The sequence below is a fragment of the Corapipo altera genome, unplaced genomic scaffold (genome assembly GCF_003945725.1).
Source record: "Corapipo altera isolate COAL_440 unplaced genomic scaffold, ASM394572v1 65, whole genome shotgun sequence".
NCBI lineage: Eukaryota > Metazoa > Chordata > Aves > Passeriformes > Pipridae > Corapipo > Corapipo altera.
This window is the reverse complement of record NW_020884891.1, coordinates 10,464,807-10,476,979: the sequence shown is the minus strand read 5'-3', so window position 1 is coordinate 10,476,979 and position 12,173 is coordinate 10,464,807. Positions and strand designations below refer to the sequence as shown.

The window sequence follows — 12,173 nt, the reverse complement described above, 5'->3', positions numbered from 1 at the left end:
CAGAGTATGTATTTTTGTAACAATGCTGCTATTTTACATTAACAGTTTCTATTTTCAAAACCATCAATGAAATGAAAATGGTTTAATTCACTTCTCTTATAGTGGTGGTGCTTACCACTGTAACTAGTACCCTTATTTCTTTAATTCTTATTGTTTCTCAGGAGCATATTCATCAACATATCTCAGCAGTTGGAAAAAAAAACCCTTCCCTGAATACATCCACAGAACAAGTGTGACAGGCTCATGCTACACGTTCAGGTTACAATCTATAAGTGTTCGAATGACCTCGCATTCATATATTTGAATGGAAAAATGTATTAAATCTTTTCAGGAGAGAACATTGTTGTCTAGAATCTTATATGCAGCCTTTAGAGTTGTATTCACAAATATTACGCACATGGCTGTTTGCTATTTAAGTAGTTTAGGAGTGTCTGATGTCAGCTACTTCCCCTAAATAAAATACTCAGGACATGTAACACCTGGTTTGGAGCCAACTGGCTTTGCTTTGCTTCCTCTCCAAATGCCTTCATTCAGAAGTGAGCAAGATGACTCCTCATGTTGTGAAAAAGGAACCCAGAAATTCATGGCAAATACAATTTTACACAAAATATTTTCAGTTTTGAATAGAGCTCAGTGAGAGTTTTATCCAGCTTCCAATAAATTCAAGGGAAAGATTTCTTTTGGCTTCACTGGGACTTTGACTGCAGCGCTGTGGGGAGCAGCACGAGCTGGGGGGATGGAAGGAGTCATGGCTTTTTTTGTCCAGTCCTCTACCACTGGGAAGGACCTGACTGCCACCAAAGGAGGGGGATTTCTGGCAAGTTGAGCTTCAGTGCTCTGAGACAGCAACTGTTGCAAGGCAGTGACCATGGAGGAGCCCAGACCTGTGAGAAAAGGAAGCTGCTTTGCCATCACTCCATAGTAGGAGGCAGCAGAATGGACAGAGCCGTGAGCCCCAAGGGCTCATCCTGAGAAAAAGTTGATGGGAAGCTGAATCTTTGAAGAATTTAAGGTTGAAAAGTGTCTGGAAAAGCATGGTCTGACTTCCTGGAGGCATGAAGCTGTCTGTGAAGAGTTTAAGGTTGAGTGTCAGGACTCGAGATGTCCACTGGCTAGCAATGGGGCCAGATTTCCACTGTGAAATATTCTTATAATCATTGCAAAATTTTTATCTTGATGTACTTCACTCTTAGAACAAGCTCATAAAATCTGAATAATGCTTGTAATCAGAAATGCTCTCTCAGCAGTGTGTCTGTTAAGAGAGGGACCAGTTTTTCTGTACTGAGCCCTTGCACATTGTAAACTCAGGTTCACGGTGGTCATTCCTTGTCTGAGCAGGCAGTTTGGAGATGCTCTTACAGTCTATCATATAACTTCTTGAAACAGTTTTTCTCCTTCTCTTTTCTAGTGGGTAGTTAATTTGTTTGGGGTTTTTTTGTTTTGTTGGGTTTTTTTGTTGGGTTTGCAGGTTTTTTTGGGTTTTGTTTTTGGTTTTGGGGGTTTTTTTTTTGTTGTTGTTGTTTGTTTTGGGTTCCTTTTTTTTGTTTTTGGTTTAATTTTGTTTGGTTTTTGGTTGGTTTTTTTTTTACCTTTACTGGGTTCTTTGTTTTCTTTCCCAGTGCCCAGGGTCAGAACTGTCTGCAGTGTATTTCCTGTTATGGTGCCTCTCTTGTGGTGTATCCTTCTTTCTTTCTGCTGCTCAAGTACTGTATAAGAATCTACCACAGGATCTTAATGAGTAGTCCAAAAGCCCCATATCTAATGGGGCCTCATCTGAATGAAACAGCCAAAAAGTCTGCAAAAGTAGTGTTTGCTTTTTTTTTTTTTATGCTTGATGCCTCTTAGAATTGCTTGAAGGTTGTTATAACTATTTTACAGCCAGAGACAATGCTCCTTTCTGGATAGGGAAGTATGGGAGGTTGGACTGAAGGCTTTTTTTTAATATCTGTTCATTCTAAAAATGGTGTTTAATTTAGCAAAATGGAGTAAACATCAGGGTTTCTAGAGAATTTTTTATTTACCTTTAGCAGAAAACTGATCAAGGATATCAGACTAGTTACTTTCTCTGAGAAGTCTGATTCAAAGAAGTTCAAAAGTTGAGAAACTTGCATGAATTGCTTTTCATTTTTCACGTTCCTCACTGACAGATGTCAGGAAATTTTAAAGGCTTTAAAAATATTTCCTGTGAATGCTTTTAGTAAGGAAATGTTCACTTCCAGTCTGAACTTGTTTCAGCACTTAGTTTGGTCACCTTGATATGAGGAGCTTTATATTTATTCCTTTCAGAGTTCCAAAACATAGGGACTGTACCTGGGCATGCTGGACAGTGAAAGTTTCCTTAGAGAGGGATGTTCTCAGTGTGTGACTAAATTATAGTGCTCAATTAGCCTTTTTTCCAGGACTTACAATGTTGTCAGTAGCATTGTAAGGCTTTTGGCAGCCCAGTATTTCAAAGTGGTTGAGTGTGGGAGTGGGTCAAACTCTCTAAACTAAATTTATGTAGCTAACCTTTATGTACTGACACAGTCTCTATTAGCTGGGAATTAAGTTTGTGATACAGGGACTTCAGATTTACATACTGTAATTATTCTTGAAATAACTAATGCTAGTGCAGTAAATTCAGAAAATATTTTCAGTTAAATCCAAATTCATGGTGGTTTCCTGCTGTCTTCCTTGCACATCTGTTCTTAGTTTAAAATACCATCTTCTCTCATCCAGAAATTTCTGTTCTCATGACTCAGAGATGCAGCTTCTTGTTCTTGGAAATGTGGAAGGATCCCAAAGTGAAATGTGTCTTGGTAATTCCTACTGATATAGAGATACCTGTGTATGCAGGATGGCTGAGGCCCAAGTTGCAGTTACCAGTAGTGATCCTAGTCTAATGGTGTGCTGGGTATCCCAAAACATCACCTATTTTTATGGGTTTGATAGCTCTGGGGAGCACTCATCACCTTGCAGAACAGAACCAACTTGTGTGAATTCACTCGTCCTCAAACGATTTCTAACCCAACTTTTTCTGTTTATTTGGTGATTTTGAAAATGACCCAGTTATGGAGAAGTTAAAATGTAATTATATTTTGACCACTTCCCAATGAATTCACACAACAAATGTAACGTAGGTGAAAAGTGCCGAAACCAAGCGTTTTAATTAAAGAAGATCTTCAGCTGACAATTAGCTTTGAAATTCAATTTTCTTCTTCTTTTTTTCTTTTTTTAATAGGGTGGAAAGAAGTCCTACAGTGGGCCATGTGGGGGCCGTGATTGCAGCGCCGGATGCAAATGTTTTCCAGAGAAGGGTGCACGGGTAAGTTTGTTTTCACTAATACAACTTGTCCTTGTGTCTCTTATCAATCTTTTTATAAATAAACAAATAAACCCCAAGTTAATATGTGTAATTCTCAATCTAATGACCTCATGAAACCACAAATGATGAAGACCAGCTGCATTTCAAATGTCCCTGGCCAGGATTTCAAAAGCCATTCTATAGGTTTACAAATTGCTCGCTTTGCAATGAATCTTCAATGGAATCTCATTTCTTTGTGATCTGAGCCCTAGTTCAAAAGAAGTCAGATGGTTTTGAAGTAGATTACAACAATTAAAATTAGGAAAATCAAAGTAGTGTGGGTTCCAGTACAGATTTTGCCCAGCCCTTACTGCAATAGCTTCTGGTTGTGGAAGTGTTTTTGACTTGTGCATTTGTTTGTGAAGGAACAATAACTGGGAGTGAGTCTGAGCAATTCCCTTTGAGAAAGCCATTTGTGTAGCTAAAGCCTCTCTGTCTGAAGCCTGCATTTGAAGCAACCAAATGTTTAAGCAAGACTTCTGTAAAAATCTTTTCGTTTCCTTTGATTATATGAAAGGACTATAAGTTTTATCTTAACGCTGCTGCTTTTCTCCTGTCTTAGGGTATGGAGTTACTGACTTCACTCTGCTTCAATTACATTGTTAATTTTGGTCCAGACACCACCTACTTAATATTTTATCTTAAGCTCTAAAGTATTTTAGCACATATGAAAATGAATCTTACAGATTTTGGCTATGGAAGTGAAAGGAGGAAAGAGCTGCATTGTAGGTACTTGAAGAATTGAAGAGGTTTAAGGAGGAGGGAAATAATACCAGTTGTCTTGTTTAATAAATCAGTTGTTCTTCCTGAAATCATATTGAAAACTCATCCTTTGTGGAAAAACAAAAGAAATTAAGTCTTATTTAAACACCAGCAGTCCTAATTTTTTTTTCCTTTCTATTTCAGTGACACAGTATGAGTATATTCAAGGCATTGCTTTCTAGGACTGAACTTAGGAAAATGTTGCTATTTCAAAATGATTGTCAGCATGGGCTTAAATGTTTTCCTAGTTGCAGACAGAGTCGAGTGTGAATGCTTAATTGATAACTGATGATGTGTTTGCTCTGGAAGTATAAAAATTCTTTCAATTCATCATGTGGCAGAGCAAAAACAGGTCTAAACAGATAAGTGGAAGAACTTTGCAAGGAATTTCTCAACATAACCTAGAATACAAGCTAAAGCCAATTGCTCAACACCTTTTGTGATTAGATACTGTAAGGGACAGACCTCGTTTGGTTCTGGAACACAATATCCTGTAAATGCTTTGACCTTTAGATACCAATGAGCATCATTCTTCTGTCTCTTTACATTCCCGGGGTTCAACTTGATTGTTTGAACTGGCCACAACGCTGTTGACCTTGCAGTTTGAGCTCTTGGCATCTCTTTTGTTAAGATGTCACAAAGATTTTAGGCTGTTTTCATTGCTGACCTGAGAACTCATTTGGCTTTTAGCTTGTTTCTTACGTGACCTGTATCAGTAGGCATTTTCAGTCCTTTAAACACGTGTTCCATCCTACTGAGACCTGTCCGTGGAGCAAACCGTCTGCTGGGAGTGGTAATCTTTCCCTTTTACAACACTGCTTCCATCAAGCTGTACTGAGCCCTGCTGACACCTTCTTGGACATCTGCAGGCAGCTACTGGAGGCCTGCCATGCCAGAGGATAAGGAGGTGACTGGCTGAACTGGGAAAGCGGATGGTGTGATTATGTATCCTACAGCACGGCTCGTTTCTTGCAGGACACTGTACAGCCCGAGGCTAATTCCTTGGCTTCCTGCCTAGCTTCTTCTCCATTGCTGCAAAGCCTTTAAGTTCAAAAAGGCAAATGGGAGACGGGACTTTGCCAATGCCCTGAATCCATATTTTGTTTAAAAAAGTGTTTCAGCTGTCAATTTTGCACAATTAACCAGATCGGAACAAAGCTAAGCTTTCTTTTTAAAGAAAAGAAATAACTAAAAAGGACAAGAAAAATGACAATAAGCTGACAACTTAATGAAAATAATATTGGCAGTGTCCTTAAATGTCCTCCTCAAACGCACTTCAGATCAAGCTGTGATGAATTTGTTTCTGACCAGATATTTAAAAAATTTATTCGGGCGATAAAAATGTCAAAACTGCTTGATTAGTGAAAGATATTCCTAGAATTGGCATGTAGACATGTAGAACCCACATGTCCACATGTTCTTGTTTTTGCTATAGACTGTTAGAGCATGTTCAAGATGTATTAAAAAACCACCAAAACCCGCAAAGAAACCTCAACCAAAAAACCCAAACCAGTATAATCTCTCTATCTTGAAGAATGAGCTCATTAGAAGACTAATCTCTATAAAGTGAATCAGCAATTTGTGGAATAATTGAGATTCTTTTCTGAAGGAAGAGTGGTGCAGTACTTGTCCAGCAGCCACTTAGGGAGTTCTCCCAGCAGATTGGTAAGGCACATCTCCTAAAAGAGCAAAATTTCCTTTCTGTTGGTTGTCCAAATACTTACATTAAATTTGAAAAGCTATCTTGTACCCATTTTAGGCTGTTGGGTGATGTTTATTGTGCAGGTGAGTGATCTACAGCTAGAACATTTTTGGGACTGTAAGAAGAAATTATTATGTTTAAAACAGTGGTTTTCATTCCACTTTCTCACTGTTTGCCCACAGTTTATGGGCAGAGATAATGCCCTTTGAAAATGTCATGCTGTATTGGTGGCTCTCTTGCTAAGAAATGCACTGCAGAGAGGTCAGCAGGGACCAGGAGGCATTTTCCATACTTGCAGAGTATCAAGAAGCACTAAATAGTAGGCAGCCTGCACCATTTCATTTTGCAGCTCATTTTGCATTTGTTTATAATAATGTTGGCTTTTTTGTTTTTGTATGCTGTCAACTACTTTCAAACACTTACAAAGATAAACTAGCAGACACAGTCCTTGTTGCATGTATACCTTCTCCTGATGCCTGTTCACTTATCTTGGAATTTATAACAATATTAGAGTTCGTTTTAAACTTTGCTCAACGTGTGTTGGAGCTAATCTTTCATTTTTTCATCGTCCCCCACCAAAATAGAAATTAAGGAAAACAAATGTAGAAACTTTTTCCAAGGCTTCAGAAATTACTGAGGTTAACTGTGTCCCAGGCAGCATTTACAGCTTGGAAATGCTGTAAATTGGTGAAACTTGATGTTACTAATTATATTTCTTTTTTTTCCCCTGCAATATGTAATCATGTCAAATAATGTATATGTTTTTTATGCATCATGTGTTCTTTAAAGCCCATTAACACATGATGATATGATCAATTAGAAAACTATTAATGACATTACAGAACCTCTGTCCTGTCTCAGAAAAAATCCACACAGAGACTGTTTCTAGCAACTGGTGCTATTGGAAGGGATGTATCTGTAGAATGAGGCAGTTGGTTCTGAAGACATTGTGGTCACTACACTGAATTGAGTCTGGTCCCACTCAAACAAAATCCTATTTGTGTAGTCCAAGTTTACACTGCAGGGTGAAGCAAAGCATTGTGAGTAGGAAGGATTGAGTGAGATGGAGAGATTTTGCTCAAAAATGCAGTTGCTGTCTGAATGAAAGGTTAGCGCACCCAGGGATACATGAGATTCCCCAGGTTTTTTCTGAAGTTAAAATGATGATAGTGAATGTAGTGTAATTTATCTCTGGGCAATCAAAGAGTTTTGGATAGAATTACTGCAGATCAAACAAGCTAGAAAAGATAGACAGATCCCCAGTGTCCACTCACTGAGCAGTGTAACCTGAGGTCAGAACTTTGGATGATTAATCTAATTGTTATCTCAGATAAACTAATGTCGCATTGGCAAGACATCTTAGATTAACTTTTGTCTTGAACTCATCCCTTCAACTTAATACTGGGTCTACTGAGTGTCTCTCCTGTGATAATTAGTTGAAGATTGGTTGACGTTTCTTTACTATGAAATATTTAATAATTATAACTTGTATTTTTTTATAAGCTTTGCTGAATTCTGCTTTGGCTGGTTAGTCCCTCTGTTTGGAACAGTTAGGGATTTCCTAGTGAAACACCATTTCTTTGGAAGTGTAAGCCCAACAAAATGAATTGGTTTTGCAGAAGGATTTTACACAAACCTATTTGCTGGAGACAAAATTCTGTTAAGCAGTTTGTTCAAACTTCTTTCTGTTTCTGTGTGGCTTCCTACTACCTGGCTTGACAAGCACTGTTGGGCATGGTGATGCCATTTCAACATCCATGGCCTGCAGGTAGACCAGTTAAAATCAAAGCAGACTGGGAGATATTGCCATTTCCTTCAAACTGACAATGCCAAGATATGAACAGTGCTAAATGCACTAACCATGGATAATCAGCCTGGTACAGGTAATACTGGGATCATTATGTAGTTATTTTTGTAAAGATGGAGTATATGCAAATGACGTCCAGTTCTTGTTCGATTTCCCTTCTGGTTAAACAAAAAATGCCATCATTTGGTTTAGGAAGAGGATTATCTATAACATTGAAAAATGTTGACCATCTGTTTGCTGTCATTAAGAAGTTCTGGCAATATTTTGAAAGAAAATGAGGTAATGGTTAAGTCAAACAACTTACGTGCCAGCTGCTTTTTTTAACAACTGCCAAGATTTCTTTTTTTTTTTTTAAGTAACGAAAGTAACTTTGCCAAATGTAGCATTAAACAATTGTTTTACATGCCCTCCTGACCCAACCTAAATACATTGAGCTTAGCTCTCTAATGAGAACCACACCATATACTAACTAAAACTGCATAAATAAACCCCATCTCATTGCATTTGAAAGGATTCCTTATGCAATGGGTGTCAAGACCAAACCTGTTGGTGTGTGCAGTCTTACATCATCTCTCTTTGAGGACTTCTGGAGGGGACCTGTCTTATCTTACTTACAGACGTTGTATAATTCAGTAATGGTGAACAACTGTGTTTAAGCAGGGTAACTGAGGAGTCTCTGGTAGCAAATCTCGTTTCTGTGATTTGTTTTGCAGTTTGGTCTGAAAGGACACGTGCACTAAATGAGGCTAAATATATTCCAGGAAACATATCCCGATAAGAAGATTGCCACAGCTTTCAAAACTAACCAGAATCCATGGCATTTCTGTGTCACCAGGGTGGCTGAGGTGACTCTGTGACCTGAAACTGTGTCTAAATCTGCCTGCAAGGGCAGCAGATTTTGTAGTTGCAGTGGGGACCTGTGTTTACTTTTGAAATGAACCAGAACGTGGGTTCTCCAACTGTGCTCCATAGAGCACTTCCAGATGGCTTGGAAAAGCCCAGCAGAGAAGTATCTGTCGCCATGCAAGTAACTGTGCTTCATGTGAGCTGTAACCCAGGATTTTAAAGTCTTTACAGTATTTTGGAAGCAAATGGAGCATTTACAAAGCTCCTTGTTGCACATTCTACAATGCTCTGAGTTGTCTTAGCTTGTGAAGAAGTTATGTAGTCTCACTGTACCAAGTGAATGTCTGCTCTTTCTCCTTTCTAGCCTGAAAAAAGTTTCTGGCTTTCTCAAATTGAGCTTCTCAGCAGTGAGGTGTTACTGGTATGTGTTTAAGCTGAGATGAGTACTGAAAGTCATGTAGTCAGCTGGTGCAGGGTCGGATCACTGTGCCTCGTGCTGTGATAAATCCCCATCTGAAGGCAGAGTGTGCCGTGACTCTGTGTTCTGACTCTGGCATTGTGAGCTGAGGGGGCCAGCGTGTTGCCCTGGGAAGAGATACTGTATAATTTCATGTTTGTACAAGCTGCCATGGCTACCACTGGTAACCTGCACGAGGAATGTACTGTTCCCCTTGGAACCAGTGCCATCACTCCCACTGATTTCGTTTATGTGTGTGGACAGATGGGAAGACAGAACCAGACTAGCCTTGTCTCTCCCTCGTTGGACACTTGCCACAACCGACCTTCTGTTCTAACTTTGTATCTGTGCCACTTTCTTCAAGACCAAAAGTGATAAGTTGTGCTACAGATTTGATCCATATGGACAAAACAGAGAGTTCAACAAGAGTTTCCTAGTACTGAGCCCCCCACCAGCTTCCTAAATACTGGAGAGTAAAAACATGTATCCAAATTCTTTCTTCATAAAAATGATCATGTCTTTCTTGGCCATAGATTGGAGGTTTTAATGAGTCTGCAATGTTTTACTTGCCACATAACTCCTTAGAACAGGACTAACCCTTCAGATTTTCTTGTTTATGCATTTATACTCTAGGAGGAGAGTTGTTAATGTTCTTAAAATAGTTTTGTGTCAGTAAGTCCACCTTGCAGTCGAAAAGACAGCTAAGAATTCCTGTAGGAAGATGAACTCTCTAGTGTCCTACCCAGGACAAGAAAAGCAAATGTTAACGTGTGTCTTTGAAACATGAATGTCTAGTTGGGCTTTTGCTTAACAAAAGCTATAGAACTGTGTGTGATTATTCCTGCAATGATGTCTCAGTTGAAGAGAGATATTTAATACTCTCTTACATCTGAAAAATGGCACAAGACTTTCCTCTCCAAGCAGTTGACAGATAAGAAGGGGTAACTTATGTCCTGCGTTAAAATTACCCAACTGGTATTTTTTTCCAGCACATTTTTTATAATTTGTGTGTGGCATTTGCTGTGTCTCAGGAGCCTTTTTCTCCAGGTTAAGTTCTTTTAAATACTTAATTTTCTTCATGCCTCTCTCCTTTCACTCCATTCCAAAACTTGCCCATCTTCTAACTGTGATTTTTTTTTCAGAATATCCCTGGTACTAATTATTTTTTTAAGCTTCTTAAAATGAGAAGAGGTACCCCTTGCAGAAACAAGAGTCTTTTTTAAAGAGTTTCCGTTGGCAGTGAGTGAAAGGTGTGACAGAGATTTTCAGTGTGATCTCTTGAGTAAGTCAGCCTTGGAAGCAGAAGGATCACAGAACCAATCCATGAGCAAGGCCCAGTTCGAGGAGGTTTGGCCGACAGTCAAGTTGGCCAATTCATGAGCCAGGAAAACAGCCGACAGCAGGGATTACTACAAAGCAAACTTAATTAGGCAACAGATAGGCAGGAAGTACGCCAGTCATGGAGCCTGCAGCCAGATAGAGCACACAATGAGGACGGTTCACCAGGCAAAACTGTGTTTGTAGTGCTAAAAGAGGCTGTAGTGCAAATTAGTTGGAAGGAAAGCTGAATGCATGGGTCTCCCAGGCTAACTGTCAATCCCTGCTTTCTGGGAAATATGTGCAGTATTTTTGGTGTGAATCGCAGCTTTTCCTGGTAGGAGATTATAAATTTCAGAAGACATAACAGTCTTCTTCTTTCAGAAGACTGTTCATCAGTGATAGGCAAGGAGAACATGCAGAAGCTGTCTCCTTGTGAATGAGCAACGTGTATGTTTGCTTGTGTGCAGGAAAGGGGCAGGGCTGACTGTCTGAACACTGGATGGCGAAGAACATGAAAGAAAGGAAGGAAAGGGAATGATGGCACTTTTTTTTGCTAAATGAAGGAGCATCCAAATAACAGAACAGAGTGGGAATAAAAGAAGAAATAATAGCATGCAGGATACAGAATGGTCTGGCTGAGAATCTGGGTATAAGTGTAAATTGTATAAAAATATCTATGAAATGATGGAGCACTTACCCCATAGGAAGGATGAGGGAGCAGTGGGCAGGAATGGTGCAGCTCTAATATAGGTATGAGACTGCAGCATGGCTGAGGGGAAAATGGCAGCTTCTAAAAGGTCCTGTATGAAAGACTCCCAAGTGTGACAAAAGAGAGATGTTGGTAAAGCAAGATAAGAATATCAACTTTTCCCTTGACCTAATTCTGCAAAAGTAGGAGGAATACTCAGGTGTTTGTCAGTCTCCTCCTTTTTAAGCTGTTGATTAGAGACATTTTGGCTGTTGCTCTCTAATAAGTCATAAATCCATTGATAGAACAAGCCTGTTTTCACAACTATCCAATGTTAAGCTGATTTGATGAGTGACACATTACATGCTCTTTGACATTCTGTGGAACTGCCAACATAAAAAATTTAAACTTGGAGGGAAGTTGTGAACTGTAACAAGAAAGGGATACCTGAGTTGTACCAGGTATTTCATTCAGTTACTTGTTTTGGAAAAAGGAATAATTTAGTAGTCTGAAAAGCAGCATAGATACAAATGTCTTTATTCATAATGGATGATTTTTGAAAGGGGCATTTTTGGTCTTTTTTAACAAACAACAGAGTGTTATCAAAACTGATAAACAAAAAGTCGAAGTAATTTAAAATTTTCTGGGTTTAATCCATAATAAATCCATTACAAATTATACACAACTTTTAAGGACTGTTAAAAAGAAATATCTGGTTGTCTCTTAAAGCTTAATGTACTTTTTTTAAATGATCAAAGAAAGCTGTCTAATAAAATGACTCAGCATGTGCTGAATTCTCAGTGTACAGGAAAGGAAGAATTTTTTAGTACCTAGTATTTAGCACTAAGGTGGCTAAATTTTGGTTTTTGAAGTTCTGTAAAGCTGCTATCTTTTAAGACAGATCTCTTAGTTTTGTGTTCATATCCATAATATTCTGCTGGAACAGTATAGCAGAACTTGTTCTGCTGGGTAGCTGAGCTGTGTTCTGTTCACCTGCTCCTGAAGCTGTGATGTGTTTTAGCACAGTGGCAAATCTGCCTCAGCACCAAATTTGTTCTGCTCACATCTCTGCTGCCAGACAGCACCATCTACCTGCTTGTGTGTCTGGGCATTTCTATTTCCTGTCAGGTTCTAAAAACAGAATAAAAATTCTTGAATGTGGAAAAGAATAAGAAATACATCAGCCAGGATATCCTTGCCATAGCTGCGTTTGCTGCAACTGCTACACTTAGGGAATAGATTTTGTTG

The 12,173-nt window shown here is 38.9% G+C and overlaps 1 protein-coding gene across 3 annotated transcripts in view; it reads left to right on the top strand.

Moving 5' to 3' along the window:
* COL4A6 (collagen type IV alpha 6 chain) overlaps window positions 1–12,173 on the top strand; it is a 116,249-nt gene that overhangs the window by 37,405 nt on the left and 66,671 nt on the right. For all 3 annotated transcript variants that reach the window (XM_027645190.1, XM_027645191.1, XM_027645189.1), the window contains exon 3: window positions 3,221–3,304. In XM_027645190.1, coding sequence (XP_027500991.1) covers window positions 3,221–3,304 — 84 coding nt within the window. The remainder of the gene's footprint in view (window positions 1–3,220; window positions 3,305–12,173) is intronic.